We start from the raw sequence: 20670 nt of genomic DNA, 5'->3' as shown, positions 1-20670 counted from the left end.
AGTGGCTCTCTCCCATGGAGTTCAGGGAGAAGTCTTTTGCTCCCTGCTGGCTTGCAGAGGGCCACAGTCGGACTCCCACTTGGGAGATGGGTCTCCTGTCCTCTTGGTGATGGGCTTCATACCTAGTCTTTTTTGTCTTGGTGCCTTTTTTTGGCAGTGGCAGCTTGTCTCAGCAGAGATGATGTGCACTTGCCTATCTTCTTTCTGTGCTCAGCTCCCCCCTTTCCCTTCACTGAGTCCAATTCGGTTCAGTACCTTCCTGTCTGGACAGGAGCCTCTGGTGCAAGATGCCTATAGTTGGCCATCTTCCTCCAGGGACCTCCAGCAATATCTTCATTTTTAAAAGTCCAGATCTCATTATGTTTCTTGCACTGTTCCTGGACTCTTGGCCTTAAGTATCCCTCCCTCTTCAGCCTCCTGAGTAGCTGGGACTCAGTCAAGAATGTCCATGCCAAGCTAATTTATTTTTTGTGTTATATACATATATATATTTTTTTTTTTTTTCTCTAATCTAGCCAAATTGGAATGAGCAGTGCAAAGTCAGATGTCCATGCACCTCTGAGTCTCTTTACAACTGGAGCACAACGGTAAGTATGTGTGTCTCTAAACATTTCTAAACATAGAAAAAGTATAGTTAAATGGTTTGAAAGATATTCATGATCATTATGGAGAATGTTTGCCTAGAGGACATATATCATAATATGGACACATTGTGGACGTATATATGTAGGTTCCTGGTTTCTGGTTTATAACTCCCACAGCCCTTGCTACCATTTCTTGATATAGTTTTGGGTGTTTTAGCCCAGAAGTAGGTCTCAGAAAACAGAATCAATCTCTCTCCGACCTTCTGTCCTCCTTATACCTGTCCCAGGCAGGACTCTAATCTCCTTCTTGACTTATTGCAGAGAGGGTCCTGCCCCCCTTTGCTGTAGGTAAGAAAGCATCACAGAATGGGCATGCACAGGCCTTGCTGGGCTTCCCCACTCGGTCCAACAGTATTAGACCACACTGCTTCTGTCCAGGCACACTTCCATGTGGGTCAATCATGCCTATCCAATTAACACTCCCTACAAGGTCCAACACACCAGCATTTGGGGAGCCCCAGGTAGTGGAACAGCTGGAGGCTTATTGGGAGGTGAACCAGAATGCGTCCATGTGTCAGGAGTGTGGTGCATCCGAACTCCACAGGACAGAAGCTCCTTCACTCAGGATCTTTCTAGGCCTCACCCACTGTATCTCTTTGTCTGGGTGTTTGTTACTATGTCCTTTGTAATAAACCAGTAAAGGCAAGTAAATGTTTCCCTGAGACCAGTGAGCTGTTCTACCAAATTAATCAAAATTTACTTAAAATTAGCAAGAAATAATGAGAACAGAAAAAACAAAATATAAAAAAAAAAAAAAAGGGGCTGGACAATGACCTCTCAAATAGTGCAAATATATATCTCTGAGGGGTGGAGGCAAATAAAAATACACCGTATAGAAATAGAACTCACTATTGACTTACAGAAGGCATATGTATACTTTAGTATGAGAATTTTTCTTCCCAGCCCTGAGTTTTGAGAAGAGCTTATTAAGAAGTTCTCTAAATTAATTCACTGATGACACCATATAAGGCTGTTTAATGATAATTTAAAATAAAAACAGAGATCATTCATATGGAGCTAACTTCTGATAATATCTTTGAGACTGAGGCTCAGAAACTGATATCTGAAATACAACACTTTGACATCTGAACTGAGGAAGACTCCCCTCACCCTCTGACCTGACCTCCCCACAGTGTCTCCCAAAGAAGCTGAAGTTCCTGTATTAGCCTAAAATCCAGATCCCCCAAGGAGAACCATGGGTTTTTTTCTTCTCCTCCCCATAAGAGGAGGACTCTAACCACATCTGCCCAGATTCACTTATGAGATTAAGTCCTGCCTCTCAGACTCATTCAGATTGCAAAGAGAACTCTTTGTAAGTCACTTTCTGTTCTCTGGCCAAACATTCTCCATAGTAATCATGATTGTCCTCAACCTAATCCCCTTCTCCCCACTCTCCCAGACACTGGTCCCAGGCTCCCATCCTTTCTGTTGCCTCCAGATGGTACATAAGCCCCTGTCCCTCACTGGGGGCAGTGGGGATGCATCTTACTCTGCAGGCTCCTGTGTATGCAGGTTACACAGATTTGTACCCTCTGCTCCTGTTACTCTATCTGCCTTCTGTCAGTGCTTTTCAAGGAACTTCCAAAGGGCCAAAGGCCTTGACCCACACAAGACAAAGCTCAGGGTCTGTGTTGGGAGTGTAGGTCTCTGTGTGTTAACCTTGGGGATGTGGAGGGGGGAGGTTAGAGTCAAGAGTCAGAGTCACAGCCTGGCACTCGATGCCTCTGTCCTCTCCATTCCTATTTCCCCTTGAGGTCTAATTCCCATGCCATTTTCTGGTTCACCGGACAGCCTAACTTGTTTCTTTCTGGTCTTTTCCCATCAAACCATCCTCCACATTGTTTCTGGCTTCATATTTTCAAGACACTGCATTATTTTCCCTGTTTCAAAAGGTTTCTGAGTCTGCAGGTGTGAATTTTCCCCGACAACAATTACTCTAAAAAGTTAGTTTTCATAGTAAAGGATACATAGATGTCATAGGGTAGGCTATATCACTTCCACAGATTTTACAGTTAAAATTAAGACTTTAAAGACCTTTTTAGGATTTTTCTGAGCCACATGAAGGGTATCGACTCTTCATCCTCTCTAAATTCCCCCAGTCAGTGGTAGTTGGAAACAGATGATAAAAATCTGATCCCAGAACTGCCCTTTGTAAATTACCACCTCCAAGCCTTTAGACTGCTGTGACACCGACCGTGGAATTTCTTCATGTGGTCGTTTCCTCAGCAGTTTGCTTTGGCCTGCCCAAGCCTCCTGTCTAACGTACCACATTAAGCAGCTGAGGTGGGCATGGGGTTCTCACAACAGTCTGGTGTAGAGTAATTTGTTCCCTCATTGGCCTGCATAATTATGTGTCTGTACACACACAGCTCAGTGAACTCTTGTTCTACCTTCTGCTTGTTGAGCCATACTTTAAAAGGAGCTATCTGAACATTGATGTTCCAGACTTGACCTACCCGCTGGCTGCATTTGTTTTCCCACTCATGTCCTTAGTGTTTCAGTCCTGTTCAACTTGGACTGCAGCCCCGTCTGATCCTTACTGGGTGTTCTTTCTCTGAATTCTTCCTTTAGCACCTTGATATGGCCTGGTGGTTACAACACGCAAGTTTACCTCCGAGGACACATGAGAAAGGTCAACCAGAAATTTTGAAATGTTATCTAAATAAAGTTTGATTAGTATAAGTCTAATTCTAGAATATAAATATTATCTCTATAAAATGGTAAAATATTCACTCACCCCGTTGTGGTCCGTGTGTGATAAATGTATTAAAAGATCAGTTCACTTTTATGCCCTGCCTCCAATTTATACATCATTTAAAAGTCCATTTTTATTAGCTTTAATCTCTGATTCCAAAGAACATTTTTTTAAAGAGTGCTCAGAGAGATAATATTTGAAGATATATATAGTCTACAAGAACAGTAACTTTCTGGAACAGTAGCTCCTGCCATGGTCAGTTTGCAGCCAAAACAGAGGAAAGAAAACCATAAACAAAACACATGGAAATATTAGGAACTGACTTGAGTAACAAATAAAGCTACAAAAAAAGCTGTGGTATTTTTAGATGGTTGAATCAATTCATAAATTAAATGTGTTTCCAATTGTAAAAGGAGGTTTTATGTTCAAATTATTTCAACACACAGTTTAGAGGACAGAATGTTGTCTGCAAGTCACTTCATCAGCTTGTGGTTGTGCTTGTAGTGATCAAGGGCATATCTGAAGTTTCTAAGTCCTGTCAGGCAACTCCACGTTAGTTCTTCACAAAGTTACTTCAATTTAAGAACATTCATGATTCGTCCAGTGCCCATCTCAATGACAGACTTGAGCTCTTTCCCCTAAGAATTTTAATGAATTAAGTCTGAGTTATTTTGATTATTTTAAGTCATGGCTCAGGATAGCTGTTTTCTCTCTCCTTTGGAGCACCAGTTCTCTGGGAAGCACTGTCTTTAGGTGTCTTGGATTTTCCGTATTATGTGACCTTCTCACATCAGCCACTGACCCGTGAGGTGCTGTTGGCTTTTCTGGAGCAGAGTTGGAGACTCTTGCGAACAAAACTGCAGTAAAGGCAGCTGTTCATAGAAAACAAATGGTTACCCTGAAGAAACTAGAGTTTTCCAAAGACAAAACTCTAGTGGGTTTGTTTTCTTTAGCTTTAATATCTTTTTCCTTTTCAATGTGTTAGATAATTATTTTCTTGGCAAACATTCTATTCAGATCACTGAAGCTGTAGTTGTTTTGAATCTAATCTTAATCAAATACTCAACTGTCAGTGTATTTCAGTTTTGCAATAAATAATTTCACAAATTCCTAATTTGAGAGTCAAGCAAATGTCAATGAATAGGAAAATTTTGTTGACAATTCCCATCTCATTAGTGAAGTAGAACTGATTATCTAGCTCCACACTCTTTAGTTCTTCTGTTTCTTTCGTAGAAGACATTTGTATCCGACTGAAAAGAGAGAAAGGTGGCAAAAGGAAGTGTTATGGGAGCATAAAATTATATACCTGAAAATAACAAAATTTTTCCTCTTAAAGAACAAATATATTCTAGTTGGTTATGTAATTATATTATATGACTGGGCACCTCTTGTCCAATATTACTAATAACAAGGATGGTTACTTTGATTTATTCTTTAATTTTTATTTTAAACTTTGGACTATGTTAAAAGCAGCCTAATTAAACTTTCTTGTTAATTACCACATTACTTTCTAGAAATAGAATTCTTCTTTCCCTTTTGATGTAAAAATTAAGATGATAGTTCTGACAGTTTGGGTGTGTACATACAAATTTCTATAGTGGCATGTGTTGTGGAGTGAATTATACCCACTTTCTTTAAAAAAAAACTTTATGCTGTTTAAAATATTTAGTATCCTATGGATACTAAAGTTTAAGTAAACTCAAGTCTCTTATTCAAAATGGTATATGATGCTCATCTCCCACATTTATTTATTTTACCACATAAGTGCTATGTAACCAGTTGCTATTCTATATTGTTCTTTTGTAACTATGATATTTTTATTAGTCCTCCCCAATATTTTCAATATTGGTCCAATCTATGGATGAAAACCTCATGAATAGGTTTGTGATTTGCAAAGAAAAATGGGTTTCACTGATTGAAATATACCTTTCTAATACAGTGGTTTGCTTAATTAAATTTTTCTATGAGGGGCTAAAAGAAGTGTGGAAATGAATTTTAAAAAAAGACCACCACTAGTATCTGGTTATGCTATTATTACCTTATGTTACACAGAAGATGAGATGCCTATGGACAAAGCTACAATGAGGACCTGAGGGCCAGCACTGGAACACATGAACTTTTGTAGTTTTTGTTTGGTTGTTCTCAAATAGAGCCTTTCAAAAGCTTATGTAGGCAATTGCTAATTGAAATGTTTGTGAAAAGAATTCACCATTCTTCTTTAACGTCTTGAGACATCTTGAAATCGGATGGTGGCATTCATGGATTTTTCCCTGTTAATAACAATGATTATCTTAATATATTTTATGTTACAAGTGCATATTATTTAATTTGAGTAATGGAACCAAATAATAGTTCTTAAAATTTCTCAGATCTCGCAAAAGAGAGAAATTTTGGGCCGTGGTAATTGATTCAATCGTTTTTCTAAGACTTTTTCTTCAAGTCTATCATCATATCTTTCCTTTGTTGCCCTTAGTAGAGTGCAGTGGTGTCATAACTCACAGCAACCTCAAACACTTGGGTTCAAGTGATTCTCCTGCCACAGCCTTCCGAGTAGCTGGGACTCCAGGCACCCACCACAACATCCTGCTATGTTTAGAGACAAGGTCTGGCTCTCTGGCTCAGGCTAGTCTCAAACCTGAGAGCTCAAGCAATTCACCTGCCCCCACATCCCAAGTGCTAGAATTACAGGCATGAGCCGCTCGCCCAGCCTCAATTATAGCCATTTTTGAAATTTTTAACTAATTGGGGAGAAAACAGTCCTGTTGCAGGGTTATGCACTTATTGTTTTCAAAATAAAATTTTACTTTATAAACATTATTTCTGTACTGCTGGTTTTGTTATCAGTCATAGCTATCTCTCTGCTTTCTTTATTCAGAATCATGGTATCAAACACTTAAGCGCTAAATGATAATTCTGGTTTTCACTGTCACTATTTCAGGATTGTATCTGGAGTTCTGTCCTTGGTAACCATATGATTCTTTTTCAGTTTTTTAGGTGCCCCTGTTGCCTAAGAATGACTGATGGAATGAAAGCAGAGCCCTTTCTTGAACAAATTGATGTGAGTGTGGGAGGAAGAGTGGCAGAGCTCATAGTTGGAATGCACCATATCACCACGGGTTGGCTGAAAGAGTGCCTTAAGTTCAAATTTTGTTTGTAGGTTTAAAGATATTTTTAAAAATTGAGTTGTATATTTTTAAACATATTTCATTTAGGTGGTTCCCGGGATGGTGATAATGTAACTAACAGAGCAAAACAGATGGTTACCATATATGGAATAAGTGAAAAGGTAATGGATAATTTTCATCCTTTTTATGTATAAATCATGTGTCATGTATATAAATCATGTATAAATCATTCTCTTTCAAGGGTGGTCTGATTATAAGTAGGTCGCCTTTACACTTGCTCTCATTCCAGGGGCATTTGAGGTGACTTATTTTAAACATTATTCTAAATATTATTCTCTGAGTAACAAAGTAGGGCATTGTCTTAAATCAGAATTAGGTGTTGAGACATTGACTATGACTTCGTAAGTTACCCAAGGGCTTGAGGAAATTCGTTAGCCTTTGCATATGGCTTAGCACAGAGCCTACCCTCTGAGCTTGCTTTACCCACTACTTCTCTCACACCCCTACGTCATCATGGCGGCTCACTGAAGCGCTTCTATGCTCTGGCTTGTGGGTTTGACACTTGGAATGACTTGCCAAGGTTTTCTAGGGAGTACAAAGAACTAGATTGGAATGATACTAAGTTTTCTCTCTTTATCATACTTTCACTAGTTTGATTTTGGTCTTTATACTTTCAGAAGAACAATGAAATTTCTTTGCACTCAGATGCATTTTTACACTGCATTTCTATTTTACCACCCATGATATTTACTTCTAGATATGTACAATAGTACTTTTCTCTGCTAAATGTTGGTGCTTGGGGCTTTCCTCTTCAATTATGATTTTCCTTTTGTTGTAGCTCGAAGTTATGATGTATAGTAAGACAGGAAAACTGAGTCCAGTAACTCGGTCTGCCATCACAAGAAATAAGAGTGCTTCTAAGAATAATTGCAATACTTTTCAGTTCATTTTTCCTTTTAACAAAATGAAATTTTATATACGTGTGTGTATATATATATATATATATTCCTAAATAGATATTTGAAACTGATTAAAAAACATTTGTAGGCCTTCTGTTCACCAGAAACATTACTCCATAAAATAAACATAATATATGTACTATTTCAGAAGTGAGTTAAGTATGTTATTAAGGAACTTTCATCGTGAAGTGGGTCTTTTATTTTATTCTGACTACAGGGAAAGAACAGTAAGATTAATAATTATGAAAATTCAATTATTCTTTATATCAAATTCATAAGATGTGACAGCAATGGGAATGTTGTATATTGATTCTCTGAGTCTCTTGTTTTCCCACGCTGCCATGTAACCTTACATTGTGCCCTGTTGGTGGGAGTTTACCGATCCCCTTCCTTCCTTCCCTTTCCTTTTTCACTCCTCCCACCTCCACCTGAATTTAATTGTGTTTTCTTCTCATGTGGGGTGTAGTTGTTTCGCTGTTGCTTTCATATTCCTATTACATACATTGGACACTTGCTTCTCCTTTCTTGTGATACTTTACTAAGGAGAATGCTCATCTGCTCCATCCATGTGAATACAAAAGATGTAAAGTCTCCATCTTCTTTGTGGCTGAATCGCATTCCATTGTATACATATACCACAGTTTATAAATCCTTTCATGCATTGATGGGCACTTGGGTTGATTCCAAGTCTTATAGTCAGCCATTTTGATCATGGTCATTCTAGTGAATAGGAAGTGGCTCTTACACCACTGATATCCAAATTACTCTCACCCAAATTTTAATCTCTTAAATTAGATAATGTCCCTAGTGACTAGTGGTTTTGAGCATCTTGTCCTGTACCTGTTGGTCATTTGTACATCTTCTTTGGAGAAACATCAACTGAAATATTTCCCCCCTTTCTTAGTTGGGTTTTTGTCACCTTCTTCAGAGTAATGAGAGATCCTATATTGTAAGTTCTTTAATAGATGGATCTTGCACTTTATCCGGTCTGACAACCACTGCCATTTCAGGGTTGTGTTCAGTTCATCTGTACTTACTAGTATTGAAGAAGCTATACTTAAACTGGCCTGTTGCTACTTATTTGCTGTTTTTCTCATATCTAATTGGATGCCTTGATTCTCCTTTGTCACCACCTCTATTTTCAACAAACAGTATTACTTTTTATGGTCATCTTTCCTTAGTCTTTTAGCTGGCAATGTCTGTTTTGCCTATGTTTTAATAAGGATAGTTTTGCCACTCACCCCTTTTTTCTTTGAGTCTCTTTGAATATATCATCCTAATGTACCCTAACTTTCCTCTTTTTTAATGAAAAACCAGCCACTAATTATTTTTGTGTTCTTTATGGGATAGATTGCTTTTGTCATTGCCTTCAAGATTTTTTTCTCAGCATTGTCTTTAAATATTTTCGTAAGGATGGTTTTAGGAACACGTCTTTTTTTGTTCATATGACATGGGTTTTTGTGGGTTTCTTTTGAGCTTCTTAGATGTATCGGTTGCTTTTCACTGAATTCGAGAATTTTTTGGCCTATATTTTTTGAACTCTATTTTCCTGCCCTTTTCCTGCATTCACATGGATTTATTTTTTATTTGTTTGAGACCTTGTAGCTTCAGGCTGCATATATTTTTCATTTTGTAAGTCCTATTCTGAAAACAAATACATTTGACCTTGTTTACTATTTTCAACATTCTATTAAGAGAGACATCTTTTAGGAGATGTGTATAAGCTTTGGTTTTAAATTAGACTTTCACTTTGGAAATTACATTTAAGTTCTCAGGATATCACAGCTTTGTTAAAAATATTCTAGCTTCATGGCTTCATGAACTGGTTCCTATCAGGGATTCTCCTCATGTTCTCTAATTGAAGGAGATTTCAGGTGTTGGAATTTTCTGGCCACTTGGTCAAAGGGTTCCATCAGTATTTGCCAGAATCCCTGCATCACCCTCATCTTAACCTGGAATTGCTGAATCCTGAGATCCTATGTGAATGCGGGGAATACAGGGGTCCTCTGGGGTTCTTTTTCCTGGAGTTTCTGTGCCAGGAATGATGTTGAGGGTTTTCTTCCCAGGTTTTGTGGCACCAGAAAAGATGTTGGGGATCAGGGATTCTGGTTCCCTGAATCATGTTGACCTGATTCAGTTATTCAGCTGAGCGAGAAAGTACAAGTGAGGCATCACAGTAACCAAAAGCAAAAGTAAGTGGAAACTGAAAATAAAACTAGAGTAGCACAGACAGTGTGGATAGAGAGCAAAAGTCCCCTACACGAATTTAAGGTAAACAAAGAGAAATTTTATTTAGGAAGAACAAAGGGAAAGTTTAGAGCACTTCCAAAGAGAGTTGGAAGTGGATCCCTCTGGTGAAGAAGGAAAGGTTAGAGAGTCACCTGTTTATAAAGTTTAATAAACGCAACATGTGGAGATATGCGGTTTTTAATGGAATGATTTTCCTTCGTAACTTATTTTGCAACCAAATCCCAATTAAAACAATTTAATAAGTAGTCCTAGAGAAGATTTATAAATTGTTACACTATCCATTCAAAACTATCAGAATTTCACTCAATTTCTACTACTATGATTATTACACTTACTGAGTGATACGCATTTTCTGTCTAGATACCTTTATATTTGCTCAGATTCATTTTCAGGTAAATCCTGAGTCATTTCAATCCAGCTAGTTGCAAGCATAAGTGTCAGGGTATAATATTTTAATTAATATGTTGGAATATGGCTGACCTTAGGATGAAAATAATAATACCTAATAGTGGGACATGAAATTTTTGAGAATTAATCTTTGAAATAGAAGCTTTATTTGTATTCATATTCCTCCTTTCTGTCTCCTTTCTGTCACAGATAAATCTGTATTTTAGTCAGGAACATGGTATTTCCTCCTCTTTCCCCGCAGAAAGTTCTCTGAGTTACATGTAAGTGGTGTGCTGCTTTCTGAACGGTTTCAGGCTTGCATTAGCACAGAAATATGATGGGAAGCTAAACTGCTATAAATCTGGAAATGCATTTCATGAAGAAAAATTATAAAGTTGCCAAATAGGGAGGGTGAACGGATCCTTGTTTTTCACATCAAACCATCTTCGAGGAGCTTGTTGTGAGTCCCTTGCATTTCTGGAAGCAAGCCTTTGGCTCAGGAAATGGAGCCTGAGAGAGGCTTCAGTGAGCCTACAGGCTAGGAAGGGAAAAGGACGGCCACTCAGCTGACACCGGTCTGAACGCTCAGCGTTGGTTTTTGCAAAGGGTATTTGAGTGTTTTAAGATGACCAGATACTGGGTAAGTACGAAAGCAGGACAGTCATGGAGGGAGGGGAACCATCGTAGATCCCATGGAAAAGAGCTGTTAAAGGGTGTACACAGACTTCAGAAGAGAACAACCCAAAGCGGGTCTCAGATTCCCTTAGGAACTAAGAAGCAGAATGAAATGCTTTCACCAAGGGCACAGCAATGTAGGTGAGGACAGGAATGGTCGCAGAAGTGTCCCTGAGAGAGTCAGCTGTAGAATAAATGCCATATCCAGACTGCTAGAAATCCTCTCACACCAGCAGCAGGCAGGTGAGAACTCAAACACTCGCCGCAGCTGTGACCCTGGCAGGGCTAGAAGCCACATTACCATGTTTAGGCAATGAGGGACAAAGTTCAGAAGGAAGCAGAAAAGAAGCAAAGGACTGTGTCTGCCTTCCGCCCTTACTGCAGGTAGCCAGCCTGCATGGCTGCATGTCCTTGCTGATAAACTCTGACTTGGGGCTTCTTCATAATTGCATTGGGCTAGGTATTGTGTTCCAATACTCTGTCAGTTTAAGAGACACCACAGCTTTTAATACCTGGAGAGTCATGTTTTTAGCCTGGCACGGAAGAATAAGTGAGTATTTAATTACCAAGTGATAGTGAGACCTTACATTGCACTCTGAATATAGCCTGTGAGTGAAGAATGGTAGATACATATAGCGACAGATTTTTGTTTGAACGCCTTCTTTGATACAATTCCATTCATAAAATTTGAATCTAAAATCTCCATCACAATAATCATGTATTTTATACATGTGACTGCATATCACATTTAAATTATGTTTATTGTTTTAACCAAACTTGATTTGGCATTTATCTTTTGATTTTTTTTTTTAATTGGAGACAGAGTCTCCCTTTGTCACCCTTGGTAGACTCCTGTGGCATCACGGCTCACAGTAACCTCAAACTCCTGGGCTCAGGTGATTCCCTTGCCTCAGACTACCAAATACCTGTGACTACATGCACGCCCCACAACACTTGGCTATTTTTAGAGACAAGGTGTCCCTCTTGCTCAAGCTAGTCTCAAACTCCTGAGCTCAGGCAATCCACCCACCTCGGCCTCCCAGAAAGCTAGGATTACATGCATGAGCCACTGTGCCCAGCCATCTTTTGATATTTTTCATTGCACCTTATGGTTTAGCTTTTCCCCATAAAATTCCTATGAAATTTAGTCATGTTATTTTTCTATAAACATTATTAAAAGTAATTCTGCTGGGTCAACTCCTGTAGCCCAACAGCTAGGGCACCTACCACATACCACCAGAGCAGGTGAGTTTGAATCCAGCCCAGCCCTGCCAAACAACAATGACAACTACAACCAATAAATAGCCGGACATTGTGGCGGGTGCCTGTAGCCCCAGCTTCTTGGGAGGCTGAGGCAATAGAATCACTTAAGCTAAGAGTTTTAGGTTGCTGTGAGCTGTGACGCCATAGTACTCTACCAAGGGTGACAAAGTGAGCCTCTGTCTCAAAAAATAATAAAAATAGGGGCGGCGTCTGTAGCTCAAGTAGTAGGATGCTGGCCTCATATGCTGGAGGTGTCAGGTTCAAATGCAGCCCCAGCATAAAACTGTAAAATAATAATAATAATTATTATTACTATTATTCTGCTAATACTGAAAGAATTAACCTATGAGTTTACTAAAATACTATTCCTAAATAAGTGAGAAGGAGATAATCTCTGGTAACTGCGTTTGGTTAATTGGAGCTCTTATTTTCCCTTTTTTTTCCTATAGGATCACGGTAAAATTCAGGAATTACCTTGCAGGGTACTTATGTTTTACTCTCTCTCTCTCAAGTCTGAGGTTATAGCCTCTGTTATAGGACCACCTGTCCACATCTCCCTCATCTGTGAACTAAATGAGGTTGTATTGTCTATTGATTTCTTTATCTCTCCACAGCACTTCATTTGTACTTTGGTAATGAACTGTTCTGTGGTTTACTGTTCATATGTCTGCCTTCTCCTACCTGATGAGTGGTCAAAAACTCATCTTGTTAACCTTTGCCTCTCTAAGGCTAAGAGGAGAGCTTATAGGTAGGCAGCTAGTACATTTTAAGAGGTATGCATTGGATTACTTACCCTGATTTCCTCACCAACACGCAGAGCCCTTGAACAGATGTGTCAGACTCTCTGCAGGGGGTTAAAATTGCACTATAAAAAATAGAAATATTAAGTGATTTTTTTTAATTGTTGGGGATTCATTGAGGGTACAAAGAACCAGATTACACTGATTGCATTTGTTAGGTCAAGTCCCTCTTATAATTGTGTCCTGCCCCAAAAGTTGTGTCACACACCATAACCCCCCATCCCCTTCCTTCCTTCCCTCTCTGCTATTCCTTTCCTCCACCCACCTCCCTTCATTCCTCTCTCTGCTCTTCCTTTCCCCAACCCCCTCCCTTCTTCCTTCTCTCAGCTCTCTCCTTCCCCCACCCCCCACTGTGTACTAGGTCATCAACTCTCCTCATACAAGAATTGAGTACATAGGATTCTTGCTTATCCATTCTTGTGATGCTTTACTAAAAGCAATGTGTCCCACTTTTATCCAGGTTAATGCAAAGGATATAAAGTCTCCATATTTTTATTTTTTTAATTTTTTTGTGTAGAAACCCATTTTTTATTTTATTTTATTTTTTGGGGGGGTACAGTGTTCTGATTTTATATACCATTTGGAATGTTTACATCAAGCTGGTTAATATACGATTCACCTCACTCATTTAATTGTTGTGTTTAGACATTTATACGCTGCTATTAATATGTTTGACATGTTCCATCAATTACCCTCCTGCCACCTGTCTACCCCCTCCCCTCCCCTCCCTCTCCTCATCTCTCTTTCATTCTTGGCTATAATTGTGTTATATCTTTTGTATGAAAGTGTGGGTGATTATATATTGATTTCATAATAGTATTGAGTACGTTTGGTATTTTTTTCCATTCTTTTTATTTTTTTATTGTAGGAAATCTTTATTTTTTTATTTTTTTATTTTCTTTTTATTTTTTAAATTATTTTTATTGTTAAATCATAGCTGTGTACATTAGTGCAATCAAGGGGTACAATGTGCTGGTTTCATATACAATCTGAAATATTCTCATCAAACTGTTCAAGGTAGCCTTCTCATGGCAGTTTCTTAGTTACTGTATGTAGGCATTTGTATTCTGCATTTAGTAAGTTTTGCCTGTACCCATTCTAATATGCACCGCAGGTGTGGCTCCACCAATTACTCTCCCTCCACCCTAACCTCCCCCCTCCTTTCCCCTTCCTTGGCCCTTTCCCCATAGTCTTGTGCTATAGTTGGGTTATAGCCTTCATGTGAAAGCTATAATTTAGCTTCATAGTAGAGCTGAGTACATTGGATACTTTTTCTTCTATTCCTGAGACTTTGCTAAGAAGAATATGTTCTAGCTCCATCCATGTAAACATGAAAGAGGTAAAGTCTCCATCTTTCTTTAAGGCTGCGTAATATTCCATGGTATACATGTACCACAATTTGCTAGTCCATTCGTGGGTAGATGGGCACTTGGAATTCTTCCATGACTTAGCAATTATGAATTGGGCTGCAATAAGCATTCTGGTACAGATGTCTTTGTTGTATTGTGATTTTTGGTCTTCTGGGTATAAACCTAGTAAAGGAATTATAGGATCAAATGGCAGGTCTATTTTTAGGTCTCTAAGTATTCTCCAAACATCCTTCCAGATAGGACGTATTAGTGCACATTCCAACTAGCAGTGTAGAAGTGTGCCCTTTTCTCCAAATCCACGCCAACATCTCTGGTTTCGGGATTTTGTTATGTGGGCTACTCTTACTGGGGTTAGGTGATATCTCAAGGTAGTTTTGATTTGCATTTCTCTGATGATTAAGGATGATGAGTTTTTTTTCATGTGTTTGTAGACTGTGCGTCTGTCTTCTTTGCAGAAGTTTCTCTTCAAGTCCCTTGCCCACCCTGAGATGGGGTCATGTGTTCTTTTCTTGCTAATGAGTTCTCTGTGGATTCTGGTTATTAAACCTTTATTGGAGGTATAACCTGCAAATATTTTCTCCCATTCTGAGGGATGTCTGCTTGCTATACTTACTATGTTCTTGGCTGTGCAGAAGCTTTTTAGTTTGATCGGGTCCCAGTAGTGTATTTTTGATACTGCTTCAATTGCTTGGGGAGTCCTCCTCATAAAATATTCACCCAGGCCGATTCCTTCAGGAGTTTTCCCTGCACTTTCTTCAAGCATTTTTATAGTTTCATGTATTAAGTTTAAATCTTTGATCCAGTGAGAGTCTATCTTAGTTAATGGTGAAAGATGTGCGTCCAGTTTAAGTCTTCTACAGCTTGCCAGCCAGTTCGCCCAGCACCATTTGTTAAATCGGGAATCTTTTCCCCACTAAATGTTTTTAATTAGCTTGTCAAAGATCAGATAACAATAAGTAGCTGGATTCATCTCTTGGTCAAAAGATTCTGTTCCAGACATCTATTTCTCTGTTTTTGTGCCAGTACCATGCTGTTTTGATCACTATCAATTTATAGTACAGTCTCAGGTCTGGTCGCATAATTCCTCCTGGTGTGGTTTTATTGCTGAATAATGCTTTGGCTATTCGAGGTTTTTTCTGATTCCATATAAAACAAATTATTATTTTTTCAAGAGCTTTAAAATGTGACAATGGAGCTTTAATAGGAATTGCATTAAAATTATATATTGCTTTGGGTAGTAGGCACATTTTAACAATGTTCATTCTTCCCAGCCATAAGCATGGTATGTTTTTCTATCTGTTAACATCTTTGGCTATTTCTTTTCTTAATGTTTCATAGTTCTCTTTGTAGAGATCTTTCACATCCTTTGTTAGGTATACTCCCAAATATTTCATCTTATTTGGCACTACTGTGAAAGGAATAGAGTCCTTGACTGTTTGTTCGGCTTGGTTATTGTTGGTATATATAAAGGCTATAGATTTATGGGTGTTGATTTTGTAGCCTGAGACATTGCTGTATTCCTTGATCACTTCTAAAAGTTTTGTAGTAGAAACCCTAGTGTTTTCCAGATATACGATCATATCATCTGCGAAGAGTGAAAGTTTGATCTCTTCTGACCCTATGTGGATACCCTTGATCGCCTTTTCTTCCCTAATTTCAATGGCTAAAACTTCCATTGCAATGTTAAAAAGCAATGGAGACAATGGGCAACCTTGCCTGGTTCCTGATCTAAGTGGAAATAATTTCAGTTTAACTCCATTCAATACGATATTGGCTATGGATTTGCTATAGATGGCCTCTATAGTTTAAGAAATGTCCCTTATTGAGATACTTTACTAAGAAGAATATGATCCAGCTCCATCCATGTAAACATAAAAGAGGTAAAGTCTCCATCTTTTATGGCTGCATAATATTCCTTGGTATACATATACCACAATTTGTTAATCCATTCATGGGTCAGTGGGCACCTGGGCTATTTCCATAAGTTGGTGATTATGAATTGGTCTGTAATAAACATCCTTGTGCAAATATCTTTGTTGTAAAGTGACATCTGGTCATCTGGATATATACCTAATAGAGGAATTACAGGATAGAATGGCAGGTCTATATTTAGTTTCCTAAGTGTTCTCCAAACTTCTTTCCAGAAGGGATGTATTAGTTTGCATTCCCACCAGCAGTGCAGAAGTGTTCGCTTCTCTCCACATCCATGCCAACATCTGTAGTTTTGGGATTTTGTTATTTGGGGAACTCTTACAGGAGTTAGATGATATTTCAAAGTGGTTTTGATTTGCATTTCTCTGACGATTAACAATGATGAGCATTTTTTCATGTGTCTGTAGGCCATGCACCTGTCTTCTGCAGAGAAGCTTCTGTTCAAGTCTCTTGCCCACAATGAAATGGGATTACTTGTTCTTTTCTTATTCATAAGTTTGAGTTCTCTGTGGATTCTGGTTATCAAACCTTTGTCAGAGACATAACCTGCAAATATCTTCTCCCATTCTTAGGGCTGTCTGCTTGCTTTACTTACTGTGTTCTTGGCTGTGAAGAAGCTTTTTAGTTTGGTCAGATCCCAGTAATATATATTTGGTCTTGCTTCAATTGCCCAGGGGGGTCCTCCTCATAAAGTGTTCTCCCAGGCCATTTTCTTCAAGTGTTTCCCCTGAACTCTCTACAAGAATCTTCATTAAGTTTAAATCTCTTATCCAGTGAGAATCAATTTTTTATGACAGCAAATGGTGTGGGTCCAGTTTCAGTCTTCTACAAGTCTCCAGCCAATTCACCCAGCACCATTTGTTAAACAGGGAATCTTTCCCCCAATTTATATTTTTGATAGGCTTACCAAAGATCAAATGATGGTCAGTGTCTGGGGTCACCTCTTGGTCTTCAATTCTGTTCCATACATCTATCTCTATTTTTGTGCCAGTACCATGCTGTTTTGATCACTATAGATTTACATAGCACAATTCCTCCTGATTTGTTTTTATTTCTGAGTAGTGTCTTGGCTATTTGAGTTTTTTTTTTTTTTTATTCCACATAAAATGAAGTACTGTTTTTTCCAGTTCTTAAAAGTGTGACAGAGTTGCTTTAATAGGGATTGCATTAAATTTGTATATTGCTTTGGGTACAGTGGACATTTTAACAATGTTGATTCTTCCCAGCCATGAGTATGGTATGTTTTTTCATTTGTTAACATCTTCAGCTATTTCTTTTCTCAGAATTTCATTATTCTCCTTATAGAGATATTTCATGTCTTTTGTTAGGTAAATTCCCAGATATTTCATCTGCTTTGGCACTACTTTAAAAGGGATAGAGTCCAGGACTGTTTTTTCGGCTTGATTATTGTTGATATATATATAAGCTACTGATTTGTGAGTGTTGATTTTTATCCTGAGATGCTGCTGTGTTCCTTGATCACTTCTAAGAGTTTTGTTGTTGAATCCTTGGGGTTTTCCAGGTATAAAATCATATCATCTACGAAGAGTGAAAGTTTGATCTCTTTTGACCGTATCTGGATACCCTTGATTACCTTCTCTTGCATGATTGAGATGGCTCAGGTTTCCATTACAATGTTAAATAGCAGTGGAGACAATGAGCATCCTTTCCTAGTTCCTAATCTGAGTGGAAATGTTTTCAATTTTACTGCATTCAATGCGATATTGGCTTTGGGTTCATTGTAGATGGCCTCTACTGGTTTACGAAATGTCCATTCTGTACCTATTTTCTTAAGTGTTCTGATCATGAAAGGAAGTTGAATATTATCAAAAGCTTTTTCTGGATCATTTGAGAGAATCATATGGTCTTCATTTTTTATTTTGTTTATGTGATGTATTATATTTATAGATTTATATATATTGAACCAAACTAGAGACTCTTAAATCCAACTTGGTCATGGTTTGTACTTTGTTCAATGTGTTGCCAGATTCTGTTTGCTAGGATCTTATTGAATATTTTTGCATCTATATTCATTAAAGAAATTGGTCTACAATTTTCTTTTCTTGTTGGGTCTTTTCCTGATTTGGGAATCAGGGTGATATTTGCTTCGTAGAATGTGTTGGCGAGTAGTCCCTCTTTTTTTCTTATTTTGTGGAAAAGGTTATGTAATATAGGTAGTAGTTACTCTTCAAAGGTTTGTTAGAATTCTGCTTTGAAGCCAACTGGTCCCGCACTTTTCTTTTTTGGGAGATTTTGTATAACTGATGCAATTTCAGTACCTGTTATAGGTCTATTCAACATTTCCAATTCTATCTGGCTGAGTCTAGGAAGATGGCATGCTTCCAGGTATTGGTCTATTTCTTTCAGATTTTCATATCTCTGGGAATAGAGGATTTATAATATTCATAAAGGATTTTTTGAACTTCTGAGGTGTCTTTGTTATTTTGCCTTTGTTATTTCTGATTAAATATATTTGGGATTTTACTTCTCTGTTTTTGGTTAAGTTAGCCAAAGGTTTATAAATTTTATTAATCTTTTCAAAAAAACAACTTTTTGATTCATTGATCTTTTGAATGACTCTTTTGTTTTTAATTTCATTTAATTATGCTCTAATTATGGTTATTTCTTTTCTTCTGCTGGGTTTGGGTTGAAATGTTCTTCCTTTTTCAGTTGCTTCTCAAAGAGATGTTGACTTCTCTTTCCATTCTCTTGGGGAAGGCTTGCAACACTATATATTTCCCTCTTACGAATGCCTTTGAAGTTTCTCATAAGTTCTGATAATTCATGTTTTCATTATCACTCTGTTCCAATAAAAATTGGTAAATTTTCTTCTTAATCTCGTCCATGACCCAGCTATCATTCAGCATAAGATTATTTATTTTATTTATTTTTTTATTTTTTTATTAAATCAAAGCTGTGTACATTAGTAGGATCATGGGGCACCATACACTTGGTTCATAGACCGTTTGACACATTTTCATCACACTAGTTAACATAGCCTTCCTGGCATTTTCTTAGTTATTTTGCTAAGACCTTTACATTCCACATTTACTAAGAGTCACATATACCCTTGTAAGATGCACCGCTGGTGTAATCCCATTAATCCTCCTCCCTCCACCTCCCTCCCTGCTCCCACCCTTCCCTTTCCCCCTTCTCCCTATTCTTAGGTTGTAACTGGGTTACAGCTTTCATGTGAAGGTCCTACATTAGTTTCATAATAAGGGTGAGTACATTGGGTACTTTTTCTTCCATTCTTGAGACACTTTACTAAGAAGAATATGTTCCAGCTCCATCCATGTAAACATGAAAGAGGTAAAGTCTCCATCTTTCCTTAAGGCTGCATAATATTCCATGGTGTACATATACTACAATTTATTAATGCATTCGTGGATCGATGTGCACTTGGGCTTTTTCCATGACTTAGCAATTATGAATTGGGCTGCAATAAACATTCTGGTACAAATATCTTTGTTATGATGTGATTTTTGGTCTTCTGGGTATATGCCCAGTAGAGGGATTACAGGATTGAATGGCAGATCTATTTTTAGATCTCTAAGTGTTCTCCATATCTCTTTCCTAAAGGACTGTGTTAATTTGCATTCCACCAGCAGTGCAAAAGTGTTCCCTTTTCTCCACATCCACACCAACATCTCTGGTCTTGGGATTTTGTGATATAGGCTAGTTTCACTGGAGTTAGATGATATCTCAAAGTAGTTTTGATTTGCATTTCTCTGATGATTAAAGATGATGAGCATTTTTCGTATGTCTGAAGGCCGTGCACCTGTCTTCTTCAGAGAAGTTTCTCCTCAAGTCCCTTGCCCAGCCTGCGATGGGATCCCTTGTTCTATTCTTGCTAATGCGTTTGAATTCTCTGTGGATTCTGGTTATTAAACCTTTGTCAGAGACATAACTTGCAAATATCTTTTCCCAATCTGAGGGCTGTTTGCTTGCTTTACTTACTGTGTTCTTGGCTGTGCAGAAGCTTTTTAGTTTGATCAAGTCCCAATAGTGTATTTTTGAAGCAGCTTCAATTGCCCGGGGGGTCCTTATCATAAAAAACTCGCCCAACCCAATTTCTTCTAAGGGTTTTCCCTGCACTCTCTTCTAGTATTTTATAGTTTCATGTCTTAGGTTTAAATCTTTAATCCAGTGACAGTCTATCTTGGTTAATGGTGAAAGGTGTGGGTCCAGTTTCAGTCTTCTACAGGTTCCCAGCCAGTTCACCCAGAACCATTTGTTAAATAGGGAATCTTTTCCCCATTGAATGTTTTTAATTGGCTTATCAAAGATTAAATAATGGTAAGTAGCTGGATTCATCTCTTGGTTCTCTATTCTGTTCCACACATCTACTTCTCTGTTTTTGTGCCACTATCATGCTGTTTTGATCACTATCAATTTGTAGTATAGTCTGAGGTCTGGTAGCGTGATTCCTCCTGCTTTGTTTTTATTTCTGAGTAATGTCTTGGCTATTCGAGGTTTTTTCTGATTCCATATAAAACGAAGTATTGTTTTCTCAAGATCTTTAAAGTATGACAGTGGAGCTTTAATGGGGATTGCGTTGAAATTATAT

General features: G+C 38.1%; 1 protein-coding gene and 1 long non-coding RNA gene across 2 annotated transcripts in view; both read left to right on the top strand.

The window, feature by feature from the left end:
- Nucleotides 1–524: 524 nt before the first annotated feature.
- Nucleotides 525–6616, top strand: LOC128589159 (uncharacterized). Its single transcript, XR_008380858.1, has 3 exons — nt 525–587; nt 6326–6397; nt 6552–6616. It is a non-coding gene; the product is annotated as an uncharacterized LOC128589159 (long non-coding RNA).
- A 4432-nt stretch (nt 6617–11048) lies between these two features.
- LOC128588735 (A disintegrin and metalloproteinase with thrombospondin motifs 7-like) overlaps nt 11049–20670 on the top strand; it is an 82377-nt gene continuing 72755 nt past the window's right edge. The window contains 1 exon segment of the mRNA XM_053595567.1: nt 11049–11119. Within this exon segment, the coding sequence (XP_053451542.1) occupies nt 11049–11119 (71 nt within the window).

Source organism: Nycticebus coucang, chromosome 6, assembly GCF_027406575.1.
Source record: "Nycticebus coucang isolate mNycCou1 chromosome 6, mNycCou1.pri, whole genome shotgun sequence".
In the NCBI taxonomy this organism is placed as follows: Eukaryota; Metazoa; Chordata; class Mammalia; order Primates; family Lorisidae; genus Nycticebus; species Nycticebus coucang.
The sequence above is the reverse complement of the archived record's forward strand: the minus strand, read 5'-3'. Positions and strand labels throughout refer to the sequence as shown.